The 16,838-nt window shown below is 42.3% G+C and overlaps 1 protein-coding gene across 2 annotated transcripts in view; it reads left to right on the top strand.

Moving 5' to 3' along the window:
• Positions 1-16,838, top strand: part of gmds (GDP-mannose 4,6-dehydratase) — an 80,119-nt gene that overhangs the window by 54,795 nt on the left and 8,486 nt on the right. The window contains exons 8-9 of one of the 2 annotated variants that reach the window (XM_029828919.1): positions 6,916-7,034; positions 7,293-7,386. In XM_029828919.1, the coding sequence (XP_029684779.1) occupies positions 6,916-7,034; positions 7,293-7,386 (213 nt within the window). Of the gene's footprint in view, positions 1-6,915; positions 7,035-7,292; positions 7,390-16,838 lie in introns of both variants that reach the window. The other variant, XM_003974425.3, reaches the window with a different exon arrangement.

The raw sequence follows: 16,838 nt of genomic DNA, 5'->3' as shown, positions 1-16,838 counted from the left end.
TAATTTTAATGCACCTGTATAAAATACCTTTCTTACCACCTTCAATATCTGGCTGTGACAGATTGTAGCTACAATATTTAAGAAATTGAACATTATTTGTGTGTGTGTGGGTGTATGTTTTGTCCCCTCCTTTCCTTTTAAATGGTAACACACCAGAGAAATTCAGAAAGCCCCTCTGAGAACTGTGTTTCTCATGTTCTCATGGTGTAAAAATGATGCTATCGCAGAGCTCCAAGAATCAGCAGCTCTGTCTACATTACATGGCTCTGAGCCTGACCTGTGTGTGTGTGTGTGTGTGTGTGTGTGTGTGTGTGTGTGTGTGTGTGTGTGTGTGTGTGTGTGTGTGTGTGTGTGTGTGTGTGTGTGTGTGTGTCTATATTTAGATGCACAGACACAGTGATAATATCATAGGCATTGCTAAATGTAGACTTGGGCAAAACCATTTAGTTTTGGACAGGTTTTTGCATCACAGGATCTCAGGCTATGCATTACTCTTATCTGTAAGATATCACTGTGTTTACACAACTTATCATACTCCAATTAGCATGTTCTCAGGTTGTTTCAGGTTGTTCCACTTAAACGCTATTCTATTCTGCCTTGTGAATAAAAAAATACATTGAGCCTGTTTTTCCTCTTCTGTTACTGTTGGGTTGATCTGAGGTTTATCTGAGGACACTGATATACCGATAAGGAAGTAACCCCACCTTAACAGGTTTGACAATAATAACAACGCAGCTTCGTGTCACCAGGTTCATTTCATGGACTTCACTATCGCTACTTGTAGACACAACCTTATTTCTCTCCTCTATTGTCCGATTATTGCAAAAAATTGTGCATTTAAGAACTAGAAAATCAGGTTTGTCCTTGTTCCTCATTATTCCAGACAGCAGAAATGTGTACGGTAAATAAACAACTCTATAAACTCTATAAACAACAACTATTTACTGTAATAAAGGCACATTTACTAAAAGAAACTACAATTAAATTTGCTTAGACGGTACTCCCTGGACATGTTAGAACTGCCTGACTAACATATGTAAGCCTAATTATAATCAATTAGAATCAAATCATACCTCCCTCGACTATGACCTCTCCTGGGTGTTCAGGAAAGGATGTGAAGTGTGAACCAGCAACCGATGATTGAAGAAAAACCGACCACGTAGAGGCGTGGTCGGCTATTCATCATCCCTGAATGTGTCACAGCGGCCTGCGCTTTTCTGCTTGTGTGATTGTGTATACAAGTGCATTCAGGGTGAAGTCATATTTTAAATTTAGCCTCCACAGTCAGACATGGATAAAACTCAGAACTCTCTGCCTATTTTTGGTCAAAACACAACAGAGGTTTTTTTAAAGGGTGAGACATGCATGTATCTACATACAGAGTTTAATCGTGTTCACTATCACAGCTACGCTGCAGCTTTTGGATGATGCATGCCCCCTGAAGCACAGCCTGGGAAAGTTAGCTCTGTTTGTGTGGGTCTGTGTATGTGCATGTGTGTGTAGACCTAAATTGAATGATTGCTTGCATTTACACAGATTAAGGTTGGAAAGCGCTCTGTTTTTTGGCTGATAGGGCCAAGTTTGCCCAGAGCTGTTTGGCCCAGAGTGCCCCGGCCTAGTTTGATGTGATTCGGTTTGTCCTGGTCTGTTTCATGGTTTTACCGGGTCCACTGACTCACTCACTACAAGACCATGGGGGATTGTGGTATGTAGCAGACGGAAAACCAAACATTTTTACAGGATTGTAATTAAACAATCACAAAATGTATTTTAGAACTGAAGACATCGTCTGTATAGGAACGTCTGGAATGTCGGCCCAACGGGATCGATGATGCCGTCTTTCTCAATACCCGTTTTTTTTTCTATTACGGTGCCAAACTGAGATTTACTGAAATGCCATTTTTACCTGCTGCTAAATCTGTACTAATTTATAATAAATGGCAGGACTTATTCACCACTGGCCTCCCGACATAATGTCTGTGCTGGACTGGGTTTGTATTGTGTAGTTTGATATATGTGATGCGTGTTACTGGAATTCCCTTAATTTCCAACATGCAGGTTCATTGCTGTAGACTGACAGTTACGCTTATCTCTGTTCCATTCTCTAGACCACGCTGTGTCATTACACTAAATGTATTCAAAAAAACAAACAAACAAACTACCTGCCAATAGCATCAAAATAATGTCGCGCTTGTGTGTGTGTTATTTTTTAATCTTTTATGTCCATTCAAAAAGCTGTCAACTATATAATTAATGTGGATACATTGCTCAAAGTGTTGTGGTTAAGAAAGCCTTTGTCAAGGGAGAAAGATGAGTTGACGGACTTGTTTTAACCTGCCTCTCTGTTGTGTCAAAATGTTTAGCGCTGGCACCCAATCCACCGTGCGCATCGCTGCATATTTTTTAAGTGACGCAATGTTTCATGAAATGCTATTATGTGCGGCACAACTGACAAACGCCTCACCAGAATCTGGCTTGGAAACACTGGGCGTTAGTGTGTCTTAAAATAAGGTTGTGTTACAGCGAAGACGCAACGAGAACAAAGGGAGTCTTTAAAATCAGACTTTCAGAGGCAGCTGTCAGACGCCTTCATTCTTCTCTAATCCCATGTTTGGGATTATCCGGTAGAGGTATGGAATGATGTTTAAAATGCAGGCAGATGGTATACATTTTGTGTTCACTGACATGTGACATGCTTGTGATATCGTGTTTGCCCTGCCTCTTTTGTCTTGCAGGTTGCACAGGTGCACACAGGTGTGACATTTACAAACCTTAAGCGATCAGAAGAGTTAATCTGATGCAACTCAAAGCAATAATTCCAAATTAAAATTAAAGTACAGTCCAGTAGCTGTGGGTTATCCATTCTCAGTCTGTAATCAAGAGTTGGGCCCCAGGTCGTTTCCAAGTCATGATTTAAATACCATTCGCTTAATCTCAGTACAAGATGGCTGCACGCGATTGCCAACATGTCAGGGAGGCAGTGGTCTTGATGGATGTGGCTCCAAGGAAACCTGCTGATAACAGACCGATGACGTTCACATTTGCGTCCACGGTTCAATGTTGTGCGGCGATATGCCCGTGACAACTCATCCACGCCAGCGTCTTGAGGCCAGGTCATTAACCTCATTTTCGGTGCTGTGAGGTGGAGCCGGGACACCGTAACCTCATCTGCTGCGCTTTGGGATTTCACCCTGGCCCGGGAGAATTAGAACATGTCTCTTTTTTTGTCTGATTTCTCAGTCTATGACATTTTTGTCTGGCAGCTGTGTGTGCATGTTGTGGAACAGAGCTAAGAACCTCTTAAGCTGGTAATGATGTGGAAAAGTCCGCTCTGCTCAACCTCTGTTGATGAAGATCCTGCTTGTTATACTAAACTCACAGGATCACAGCGTTAAATTCTGTGAGAGGACCTTCATTCTGTTAGAGCAAGAGTGATTTAGGTCTCGCTAGTTTTAAGCAATTCGACATTTGAGGCATCTGGTCCATTTTTAATGTGGTTTATTCCACTTTTAGTTGAATTCAAATCATTTTGTCACGTGTGTGCCAGACAGCTGCTCTTGAAGACTTGATCTCTCTCTGTGAATGAGTGTAATTCAGTGCGGAGTCTGGGATTAATTGCATTAGCAGCGTCCCTTTGGCTGCTCTAATAGCAGCACAGTTAAGTGTTTGCTGCAAGCTCTTCCACATGTCAGCTGTAGTCAAGCAGCCAGAGCAGGAGCAGGAACAAGGAACCATAACAACCCAGGATGCTAGGGAAGAAGGAGAGTAGAGGATGGGGGAACAGCTACGCCATCATTCAGGCTGTGGTTAGAGAGCCCTTTTTAAATATATTTATGAATCTCCTCTGTAAGCCCAATACGGTAAATGAGTATACACCCACTGAAGAAATGCAATAAGGAATTAAGTGCCTGAAACACTATAAGGCACACTTGGCGGAGAGAACGGACTCTGTGACCTATGCAAGAGTATTCTGAGTCAACAGGCTGACTTGGGTTTGGACCAGGGATTTTTCCCACAGCCTAGGAGCTCTGGTTGTGCTCTATCCATGCTCTATCTGGCTGATGCACATGGAAAGGATTAAATATAATACAGTTTCATCACATGAAATAAAGAAGTGGCAACCACCGCAGCTGAACGCTGACGCCACAAAAACTCCCATTTTATTAATATCAAATTCAGGGTTTTTTTTGTTTTTTTTTTTAACTCCAGCTGTCTCAAATTTACTGATTTGTGAGCTGATCGGTTTTTCATGTACATTTGTTTTATTATGCTTTTTTTATAGTCGCCGATTGATGTCGGAGCGTCTTACACATTAGAGTTGAATTTTAATTCCAGCATTATTTTGCAGGGAATACAGGAGAATATGTAGGAAAAACCACGTACACATTAGCATGCCTGTAATTTAGTTTCCAGATTTTGTGCTCAAAAATTGAAATGTCTGAACTCTGGCCACGCAGGAACCCCCTTGTGTGTGTGTGTCGGAGTATAATTCAGGTGAAGGGGTTTGTGGGTGGCTGCAGGGGTCAATTTCTGTCTGTTAGCTGGAGTCGAGGGGGTGGGGGGAGTGGGGTCATCCTGTGGCCATGTGAACAGGAAGGTGCGGGTTCAGCGTGAAGGGCTGAACCTCAGAGCTGTTTATCAGCTCGCTAATGAAGCACAGCAGGAGGAGGGGGGGGGGAAATGAGTAGTGAGAGGTAAAAGGAGATGGGGACAAACAGCTGGCTGAAGTAAAATTTATCTTGATAGTCATTAAGTGGCCTGATAAAATGTTGGTGGTATCAGCTGTGATGAAGCATTTGTTACGATTCTTTGAGAAACCTTGTTAGGATGCAGATGTCTTGGTCCTACAGGTTTTTGAGCCTTATTTCCCCCCATATCATCCAGGGACAATGTGCATTTATTAATTTCCCTCTCTGTTTAAACGTCGGCGGAGGCCGTGTCACTCCGCTCTGGCTGTAAACATTTTCTTTGGCTGTGAAAATTTGAGCTGTTCTCCGAACGCCCATCATCACAGCACTCCTTTTTCTTTCTTGTGTTACGTTGCTTCATTACAAGTTTAAACACTCAGTAATCTAAATTAAACAGATTGACAGTTGATAGATGACAAGAGATTCATGGATGTTTACTATTTTACAATTTTCTTTACATCCAAATACATGTTTTATATGAATTGTTTTACAGATTTTCTGTATCGTGTTAACTCAGACCTCTATAAGATGGTGCTATTGTTGTGATAAGGCTTTATACTGCACAGTGGTGCAGTAACTGGCTTGTATATCAATGTTAGAATCTGGGGTGTTCATCAGGGGCCATGGGGCCAGAGGTCAGGCTCAGGGGAACCATCCGCTTGAGCAACATTGAGTCAGACCCTAAACGATCTGACGAGTCCAACCTCACCTCCCAGAAGAAAAGCATTCCATCACTGTGCACATGTGTGTTAGTGTCTTACAACGGTATTGATATCTCTGCCATCATCACACATCAGTATTTTATACCAAATATATTTGAGAGGGATATCCTAACATTGCTGTGGTGTATAAAGGGGAGACCACTTCTTACCTGATAAAATAACTACCGTATATAGAGCGCACCTAAATATAAACTGTCCTCTGAAAGCCTTTCTTGTCTTTTGGCATTGAATCAATTCTTCCTGCTGCAACTTCTCACCATAGATTCATCAACGCCAAGCTTACGTGCAGCCGCTCTATTTCCTTCACAGGTAGCCAGATCGATGGCCTTCAACGTAAAAGCTGCATCATAGGAATTTCTTTGTGTGTTTTCCCATTATGAGGGGGTGAGGGTGTAAAAATATTGCCGTATTTTTTTGTTTCGGTCTTGGGTTGCATGTGCTAAGAATCAAAACTGGCGCTTTCTTGTTTGCACTGACTTCCGCTGCCTGCACTTCCTGCTAGAGCGCCCCCTGAGGGCTGAAGAAAAATTCATAGAAAAGCCACATCTCTGTATAAGCCACATGGTTCAAAGTGTGGGGGTAAAGGCCGGAAAATAGGGTATTCTTTTATATTCTTTCCCATCTTATACCTCAGATTAAAGAGGGGTAAAATACACCTTCAAGTTAACCAAGTACATTTAAATCTGCTTTGGATATTTAAGAGCTCTACCATTTCTTCTTCCTTGTTACATTGTCATTACGCAATTGTGAATTATTTGACACAGTTATTCAAAAAATTGCATAAACAGCAAAAAAATAGAAAAATAACAATTATAAGTGTGTGTCCTTAATGTTCTCTGTTGTGGCACGTAATGACTGTTGAAGCTTCCTATAGCTGCAGACAGGAACCAGATTAACACACACACACCAATAAACACACGCGGTATTATCCAGGAGAGTGAGACAGGAAAAGTCATTAAGATACCTCAAGGTCAACTCGGCGCATGTCCGTCAGTCTGTCAGTGAGTCTGTTCTGATCGGGGTAGATACGGTATCCTAGAGGTCGGCACATCTTGGCTCTGGAACTACATACTTTTCTATCTGTAACCCGGTAATGTGCCCATTAAATCCCCAAGAACCCAGGTCAGTTTTATCGGGTATAAAAACTGTGCGTAATAATTCAGAACGTGGTTCACGAGTTGTTACGACAATTTAATTTTGTGAAAACTATCCTCTGCTCAGTTGTGCACCTTTGTAGCTGTTGCTTGGATGTACTTGTATCTGTGCTTGTGTGCATTTTTACTTTAAGCCTGTGGGAGCCCTCTGTCCTCCTTTCCCACAGTATTTGTCACACAAGGCCCCCAGAGTGACGTCAGGCCAGAGGTATAGGCAAACGCTTAGCTGAGAGGTCACAGGTTCACTTCCTGTCTGTCAGGACCGAGTCAGGCTGATTCCAGCACAGAGCATGGGACTGTCTATATGATCTGTGTTTTAAACTTTGCCATTGCTGTATCTGCCTCTTTTAGGCCATGTGGCTGATCATGCAGCAGGACAAGCCAGATGACTTCGTCGTGGCAACTGGGGAGGTCCACAGCGTGAAGGACTTTGTGGAGGAAGCCTTCAAACATGTGGGAAAGAACATTGTGTGAGTGCACAGATACCAATGTAAACGAGCAAACAGGTGCCTACAAGTTAAATATATTTTTTATATCCAAGTATTTTTGTGGCATCATTCACATACGTCATGTGTCCTGAAACACACTGATACAGTGGTGAACTGGTAACAGATGGGTTTTCCCTAAGCAATATGACAAAGAAACAAACCAAAGAAGACATAATCAGGTGGATAGGAAATGCTGAAGCTCTGGCTGTCATAAAAGCCTATCTTTCTGTTCTTTTTCAGGTGGGAAGGTAAGGACCAGATGGAGATTGGCCGTTGCAAGGAGACAGGGGTTGTTCATGTGAGAGTGGACCCGAAATTCTTCCGTCCGACGGAGGTAGTAAGTAATATTTAATAGAAGTGGCCTTAACATTCCTGGAGAACGGGCTAACTGGGTTCGAACTAACCGGCGGGGGACGACGTTCTGGAGCTGTGCATCTACACTGAGGAAACAGCCCAGGGAAGAGAAACTGGCTCACCTGCTGACTGAAGATGACACCGTTGCCTAAATATTCTTTTAGATTATTGATACATTTGCTTGTCAAATAATAAGGTATGCATCGTAGATCAGGCAAAGTATGGATGGGATTAATTGGACCTGTCAATCCAGGTTTTGCATTCTTTTTGGAAAGATTTAAGGTCACGACCCCAGATGAATGGACTGACAGGGGATAGGAACCCAGGTGTTTGATGTTTGCCTGCAAAACCAGCCGTCAGTCTCACTTCCATCCGCCTACACAGCAGTAACACTCAGACGTTGTTCCGTTTGCCCTGCGTTGTGTGCTTTGCCACGAGAACGAAACAGCAACGCTGACACCATGCTGTCCATTGTTTACCCCACAGGGTTCCAGTGCACTTAAACTTGTAATGATGATGTTGTCAGCACAATGCTGTATAAGAGTGAGGGGAAAAAACAGCTATCCAGCGGTCAGACTCCCGCTGAGATCTGTCAGAGTGAAAGTGAAAACAAAGGCAGGCCAATATGCATCAGAAAATCTCACATCTATGCGCTAGTTTCAGGTTGAAAGCCTCAGGTTGAAGATAACCCGTAATAGTATATATTTGATATCATTTTTGTAATTCATAAAGAAATTAATGTTTGAATGTATTTTTTTCTGTGCACCTAGCTGATTGCCGGTCATTGTGTCTGGAAACATACACTTATCACCCAAAGCGGGTCCAGTTGACAGCTTGGGGGCTGCTTATTGTGTGCTTGTAAAGAGCTGGAAATTAGCCAATCGGCCTTTTAAGAGTAATGCATAATGTAGTTATGTGGTAAATGGGTGATCATGTTCAGGAAAACAAGCATGAGAAATTTCTGTGAATAGCAAGGGCATGTGTTGGGGTGATACACATGAACCCTTTGATAAGAGTACAGAATTATCACTGTCTGAACAGGTTTATTAGCATCCATACAAACAAATAGGAGGCGTTCTCATTCCTTCAAGTTGTCCTGGTGATGTTTTTTTTCTCTTTTTCCTCTCGCCATGGTGTAAGGCTTTTAAAACAGTTTCCCTGGGAAGAGTATAGGGTTACCTGGGGGTGTTTTGGCTGAGATAAATCGTCAGCTTCTTAGTTTAAAGGTAAGGACATCAGCTCAGCTCAACTCGGCACATCACTGGCTCGCCAAGATTAGAGTCAAAGCTCAGTTGAGTGATGGCGAAGGCTTAGCCAGGAAACCCTGCTAACTGACGGCTGGTGTGGCGGGCAGTCATCAAACACCTGGGGTTGTATCCCCTGTCTGGCCTTTCATTTGGCGTCTTGACCTTAAATCTTACCTACAATGAAAGCACACCCCGGTTACACTCGTCCAAGATCGTCGATACTTGGCAAGATGTACGATGTATAACTTTTTTATTGACAAGAAAATGGATCAATAATCAATATCAATTCATCAATGATGGCTGGTTCATGCTCACACATGCATGTGTACCTGCACATGTGTGTCTGCGTGTTCATTTAGGATTCAGCTGCCTGAGACTCCTGTTTGCTGTTTAGCTCCTGTAAGATTCAGACACGAGGAACTGTTTTACTGTGTGAGACTAAGCCCTCAGTCCGTGTGTACTAATATACATCTAATTAATAACTATCATTGTTGGTGTGTGTCCAGCATGAGCTCACTTATCACCCATTCCTCCGGGGATAGAACTACAGGGGGTGTGTGGGTTAAACATACAGGTTTGTATCACAGTTGGTCAGAATTGTGTGTTTTTGTGCATAACCTTGCATGTGTCTGTGTTTGCTGCTGGCGTAATAATGTTTGTTTGTCACCATGGAAATAACTGCGAAACAAGCGGCTACCTTTCTGCTGAGATTGTTCCAACAGTAATCAACAAATAGTATAAAACTGTCATGGCAGCTTTGAATAGAGCCGCAGGTCGTGTCGTCCTCCATCACAGCTGCTGTCAGGTTCTGTTGTACTCACTCTACGGAGCTATTTGTCACACAGCTGTGAGTCTTCACCTGAGCCTTTACAAAGGTGTGTCACAGTATAATTCCCTAATAGTTCTGGTTAGTCTCTGGTTGCTAGGCAGTAACCAATAACAATGCCTTTCACATTTCCAGCTGGATCAAAAGATTCCCCCTGTCTGCTTCTCACAATAGTGCTAATACTCTGTTGAGAGATTTCAAAAATGAAAAAATCTCACAGGGTGTGTGAGATCCATCTCTTTTGGCAGTATTTTTTTTAACTTGAGAGTTCTTAAATATTAGAAAAATACTTAAAAGTAATTCAGTAACGACAGATAATGTGATCATGTAAAGGAGTATTCTGGGGGTGTTTTATATGCAACGGGCCCTGATTTGCAGACCTGTATTTATTTTATTAGCAGGTCATGAGGACATCTCAGCCTGAAAATTGAAATTTAACAGAATTCACTCTCACAGTATTAAATGTAGGCCTATTTTTATTTTGAGAATAGTGATGTATAATAAGTAAATCTTAAAGAAAGTGCAACTGGGGGAAATTCTTATTTAAAAGTCAAGTATCAGGTTTGCCATCAGTACAGACCAAGTTGCCTTATTTTATGTGTTGATCTGATATTGGCCAGGAATCATTAATATGTGGCCATTGATGATGCAGGTCTCTTTTTATTCTGTAAGGTTTTCAGGTTAATTACTCTATTATACTGAGATTGAGACTTTTGTCTTAAATCTTCCTTTTTATTTTACTGGAAGGACCGATTATTCACATCATTCAAAGCTAGTATGTGCACGTTTCTCCTGCCGTGTGTGATTGTGTTCACACACACCTGTGCATGTCAGTGCTAATGCAGCTCATCAACTGTCGAACTTCCAAGTTCATGCATTGCTGGAGGACATAAACTGTTCCAAGTTGACTAACAAGTCTTTCGCACACAGAGAAGCTATGATAAATGGAGGGTTATCTCTCAATCTGTCCTCGTCCCTGTGTCACATCGCTTTTCGCATAACTCATCCATTGTCATGATCTGCAAAGCCCTCATTTACCTATTTATGCTCTTCACTGCATCGCAGTGATGCAACACGCTCTACGGCCAACGCAGGAATGCCCCTCTGGGCAACATTCAATCACAATCACACAAATCACAAGTATAACACCTACTTTCACTGTTGTTCACAAATAATTGACATTATTCTGTATGTCTGTGTGTGTGTGTGTGTGTGTGTGTGTGTGTGTGTGTGTGTGTGTGTATTTTTTGCCTAAATAGCCTACCAAAAAAAAGGCACTGTCGACGCATCACATTTCATATTCTTTCAACTCCTTGTCTACACGTTCATGTGCGTGTCTGAAAGATACAGTTCTTCACTTCCTTCTTCAAATGGCTGTCATTCCAGCTGTTAGACGTGCGCAACGGGCTAAACGAAAAACACGCGGTTGCGCAGTCTCACATCAGTGCTGTCGTCACTCACTGAGGAGGTCAGACAATTGTTCCAGTGAGGATAGATGGGGTTGTGCTTCTTTGAAAGGCATTTACGACGTTTGGCAAGCGGCGTTAACCTGCCTGTTGAGGTCACTGCATATTAAAAAGACACACCTTGCTCATCTATTAACGGAAACATGTCTAGGATTGTCAACTATTATGGAGCAAATGAATGATTCCACCCTAATACTCTTATATTAAAGTGCCTGATTACATTCCTCATACCTTTGTGGTAAAATGGAGCAACACTCCCCCCCCAGCTTCAGTTTGTGATCTTGAGTTTCAGAGAGTTTCTGCAGATGCTGATGAACTAAAGTAAACATTTTAAATGGTCTTAAAATAGCATGAAGTTTGTGATTATATCAAAAATACAAGACAAATTTGGAGATGAACTTGCATCCCACTGTACCACTGTATAAAATTTCCAAATGATGCTGATGAGCAATCAAAAAAATGTCATTAGGTCACCCAGTAGAAGCGATCTAGTATCACGGTAGTGTGGGAATAACAAGCAGAGACATTGTATATATTTGGTGTCACAGTGGTCAAATGTGCGGGACAGGACAGTATTTTCAAATGTCAAGGCTGCTTAAGAAAGATATTCTAGGGGAAAGTTGAGGTTTTGGAGCTTAACAAAATGATATTGCAAGTCTGCTTAGTGGCACCAAGCTAATGCGGCAGTTTTTGCCAGTAACAAAGCCGACTTTCACCATTTTGAGCTGCATGTCTTTCCAACTGTTGACTCATTATATTGGTGAAATGTGTCTAATTGCAACCCTCCTAAATAAAGAGGGGAGCCAGAAAGGCTGTAGTTGAAGCACACTGATATCGTTGCTGCTACTATTGCCTGTTGGAGTCATACTTGAGGTGCTTGGTTTTCTAGACTTTGTCAAAGAAACAGAGTTGGTGTTGGGTTTCATTTGACTCCGTGCAGGCAGTCCAGACCTCATAAATCTGCTCCCAGGATCCTTATAGTCCTGTCTGCACACACAGAATGACTATTGCAGTTTCTGTGAGTGGAGCACAATGAGACAAGCTTAAGCTCTGCCTGAGTTTTTCATTTTTTGAATTCTTCTTGACCCCCAACTTAAATCTGCTTCAATTATTGCTTTCACATTGTGACCCTTCTAGTGCGCAATAAAACAAACGGCGAAAGTCTCCTACAGAGATCTTGTCTGAAACATTAAGCTTACAGTAACCATCGTCAGATCAGGCTGCAGAGATAATTCTTAAACCTAACAATGTGAAAACCAGATATGTTGCTTGCTGCTCACATTATGTCTTCTGGCAGAACTGCCCTTGTGCATCATACAGCACTAAATAGTCAGACTGTTATGTTGCACAATATCTACGTAGTTTTAGTCTCGTGTAGGTGCTGAATGATTTACTCACCAAACTGATTAAACAAGTTCTGCCAAGGAGAAAATAAACATCTGATTCATGTGTTCATGTGAAATCACAAAAGCACAACAACTTCATCCTTCATTAAGAGCAACAATACTGTGAATGCAGTCAGATCCATGGATCAGGTTGGTCTCATTTGCTTTGTGTAAGACTGTCAAATGTGACCTTTTTTTAATCACTGTTATCTTTGAGGGACGCACATTTTCGCTAACACAAACGCCACTATTATTATCCTGCCTTCCGTGTGTTTGGCAGTGAGGCGGCGGTAGCCAGGGGGCCTGTGACAACCGCTGGCTCTCCGAGGTGCCTCTTCTCGTCGAAGCTGCGAGGCCTCGAACTGAACCGCAGCTCTTTTGGATGGCAAAGTGCTGAGGCAGCAAACGCAGCCCATTTCACAGGGTGGTACGTCGACGTTGTGCTATAGATCTTACAACAAGAAGATGTAGCAGACCGAGTGATTGAATTTATTGTGCAAACATGGTCCCCAAGCTCAGCTTCACACATCACTGCCAATTACCTTACTGTATTCCATGCCGGCTCCTCAGCAGCAACATCTGTCATCAATTTTGATGATTTATGCGTCACATATTAGTCAGTGTTTTAACAGCAGCGTGTGTCTGTTCTTTACCCTGTCGTTTTGGGTGTTGGCGAAAAGTCTGAGCTCCAAGATTCCTCAGATTCTTCTGCTTAGAAGCTGTTGATAAGGGGAAAGGAGAGGCCTTAATGTTCTGACAGCAGTTTGCCGTTTTGATGGATCGAGGTGAGCGTTTAAACACCAGACGGACATAAAGAAGCAAATCGCTTTTATGAACAGTGAGATTTATTCATTGACCAGGCCATGGTGAGCCCCGCCAGACAGGATTTATGACGCACACTACGGGCTCAGCGTGGATCTTTTGCAGAGGTCTGTGGTACATTTGCACAAAGTAACCATGAAATATTAGCATTATGTTAAAAGGTTTTCTTATATTAACAGGATTTAGACGAGCCTTTTCAAGCTGGTTCCATCTTACCTCATATTCTCTGGCAAAGAGGACGCCTGTCTACCACACTGTCCAGTGAAAACATATACTATTGACAATTTATATTATTTAATTATATATATATACTGTGTGTGTATATATATATATATGTGTATATATATATATATATATATATATATATATATATATTCCACAGATCAGAACTTCTAAACTTACAGCTTCTGTGTCTCTACTGGATTTGTTATATTAAAAAGGAAAACAGTTTGGCACTTCGTCATATCATATTCCCGTTGCTGTTTGGCAGTGGTGCTCATATTTCCATAAATTGTCTTATCTGATGACAACCAACCAGCTTCCTCTCATTCAAGTTAGGTCAACTGTCATGTTCCATCACACTTCCATCGCAAGATTTATATTCAGTTTTGATCAGTGAGTCCAATCCCAAACCTTCTTGTAATTGCTGTAATTAGAAATTATAACAAACACATTTAGGAGTGATGTCTTGTATGGGAAAGCAAACAGTGTGCAACCAAATGTGTGATTGTGTTAGGAAATGATAACCTGTCAATGTTAGTAATGGTGTTGAGCTGACAGTCTCACTGTCATTAAAAGAAATGGATTTGAGGAACCGCAGTGGGATCAAAAGCAGTTTGTGTTCGGGGAGAGCAAACTCATGCCCAGTTCAGCCTCGTTAGAGTTGCATGTGGTTTTCTTTGGTATAGAGCCTATGATTTAAAGTACGGCTCTGCTGTCAGCCATGTGTATATCACTCCAAGTAGCTTGTTCGACTCTCATTCTTCTGCTTGGTGAACATACTGAGCTGGATCTTTCTTGGATGACATTTAAAACATGTAGTAATTAGTGGTAGTAACGTTGCACTTAGCGTGTTGCCTGAAGTAGCTCCTGCTACTTCTCAGTATTGCAGTTTGGCCTTTTAAAGCCTTTGCATAAATTAAGCGAACTGGAGAAACTGTCACAATAATAAAAAAATAAAAAAGACATTAAGTTTTCTAGACCATCTCCACATCTTTATGTAGAGTTTCCTAAAAGCAAAACACTGTCAGTCAGCTCTGTGTGTGGGTGTGGGTGAGGGAGGAGGAAAGAACAGATAATACGTGGGGTTTCCGACAGATACCGCTCCCTCGCCACGCGTGAACTGATGTGAATTTAGGTGACAGGAGGCTTTAACCTCTGACAGAGGATCTGTACGTGGAAAAAAGGGGACGAAGAAGGCTAAAAAATGGGATTGACCCTTAACCCTCAGAGTCCGTAATGTGATACTGGTATCTCTATTGTAGGGGTAGAGGGGTGGGGAGGAGGTCACGAGGGGAAAGGGAAGGTAGCAACCTCACCGCACTGCTGATTAGAACTTCCTGTGGTCAGGCACAGTGGTGCATCTTGGAAACACACAAGTTCACTCACTCAGGCAGAAGAACATTTCAGACCACAAGGAAATAAAGTAGGTATGGCAACATGCTGGGAAATGTAGCATATTCAGATGCCAAAGGGTAAAAAAAACCCCAGAAAACTTCATGGTATTGAGGCAAAAATAGTGTTGCTGGATGTTTACAGTGGGATTGGGGTTATTGAAATCAGAGGTTTCAGCTCCACGCTGAAGGAAGTCTGTTGCTTTTATCGCTTTAGCATATTAATATTTCAGGATGGCATGAAAATAAAATGATGCTTATCCAGAGAGAACAGTGGGTCTGATACCCAGTTAAAAATCATGCAAATCAACCCATGGATGTTGCGTCAGTACTATAATGATTTGAATAGTCTGAAGGAAGGAGGACATGTTTTTTGATGCATATATCATAAATTTCCGCCTTCCCCTGTTGTCCAAAATACTCCACAGCAGAGAGGGGGTTACCTGGAGTTTCCCGAAGTCTTAGAAGCTCGTCAAATCCTCCAAATGTTGCCACGATCAGGTTCTAATCGATGCATCCATGTTTTGTTCATTTTAGCACTTGATTTTCTTGTACCTGCACCTGAATCAGACGTTTTCAGGCTTTCTCCTGCAGCCTGGCAGGAAGTATGATCATGTGACATGATTTCGCTGGAAATTATTTCTTTAATTGATTTGAGTCATTAAATGAGAGTAGAAAAACACATGACACCACCCAGTTTTTGGGTTATAGCGCGCTGTCGTACCTGAGAGTAGAAGGCCGGCCTGGGTTTCATGTGTAAGGGTCAGAAAGACGAGAGTTAGCCTTCTAACGCTGAAAAGTGCAGATTTAGTCTGTCGTCTAGTAGAAAGAGAGATTGTGGATTTTGTGTGTCTGGCAGTTTGGTATTTCCTGAAGGAGTTTCCTTCTGCCGTCAGAGCGGAACCACCCTGGGCCCCTCAGCTCCCTGACCCACAGACTGACTTGGTACTGCTCACAGAGGTGAAAGAAAGTGAGTCTTGACAGTGTTGTGCTGCTTTGCTGGACTAAACGTGTCTTAACACAGAAGAGCATTGATAAAGTTGACGGCGGTGACGGGGTGGGTGGTTCTTCCACCGCTTCACTGCTGTGCTGCATTATGGATCTGCTGCTATTTATGCACTATTTACCTTTTTATTGAGGTGTTTTGTCAGTGGATGACAGATATGTGTGTTATTGTACTACTTTGGCTGTGCTTTAGCCAAAAGATGGACCAGGAGCATGAGGGACTGCGGGCCAGGATCCCTTATACCTCTACTATCAGCTCCTTTTAATTAAGTCCGGCTTTGGCCTGATGAGGCAAACCTGCCAGACTGGGAGGTGGAAGGAGAAATGATAGAAAGAGAGAGAGCTCTGTTGACAGGGTGAGGGAGGGATGGTGAGTTATGTCAGCCTGTGTCTTTGCCCGTTAGTCCCAGCTGGGCTTCATTACCCAGCGTTCTCCAGTGAGCAGCTCTGAGACGGGTGCATAGCCACCAGAGCTGTCAGAGGGGAGGCGTCTGGGCAGGGTTTCAGACCTCAAATCTGGGTTGCGCTGGGACACAAGCATGCCAAAGCTGCAATGACATTTTTATTTATTTTTATTTTTTTGTAAATGTTGCTCTTTGCTGCTCTAAAGTTGGGTTTGACGTGAGGATTATGAGACAGAGAATAAAAAAACATGAAAACTGGGGGGGCTTAGCTCATAAAAGGTCAACACAAGTCCTGCATAGACCGTATTTCCTTTGATTCCTCCTGCTATTTGGATCTTGTTTGAATGCTCATACGTGAGTTTGGGTGATATTTATGCCTTATTTTTCATTAAAGATATCTGGTGATTTTTAATGCATCTTATTTTACTACAACAGAGGGGAAATATTCACCAGTATGGGGCCCTGCTCGACGCCGAGACAAATAAGTGGTGTATCTTCTCAGGAAAAGAAGGTGCAGACATGGGTTTGAGAATGACAGGAAATGCAGGAAGGAAACAAAAGAAAGGAGGAAAGTGAGAGAGGCATGGAGGTGCTGTTCTGGCTTGGAGTTTTTTAATGTGTGTGTCCCCCGTGTTTATAAATCAGAGTCAGGCAGTGTGTTGCA

The sequence above is a fragment of the Takifugu rubripes genome, chromosome 20, assembly GCF_901000725.2.
Source record: "Takifugu rubripes chromosome 20, fTakRub1.2, whole genome shotgun sequence".
In the NCBI taxonomy this organism is placed as follows: domain Eukaryota; kingdom Metazoa; phylum Chordata; class Actinopteri; order Tetraodontiformes; family Tetraodontidae; genus Takifugu; species Takifugu rubripes.
The sequence above is the reverse complement of the archived record's forward strand: the minus strand, read 5'-3'. Positions and strand labels throughout refer to the sequence as shown.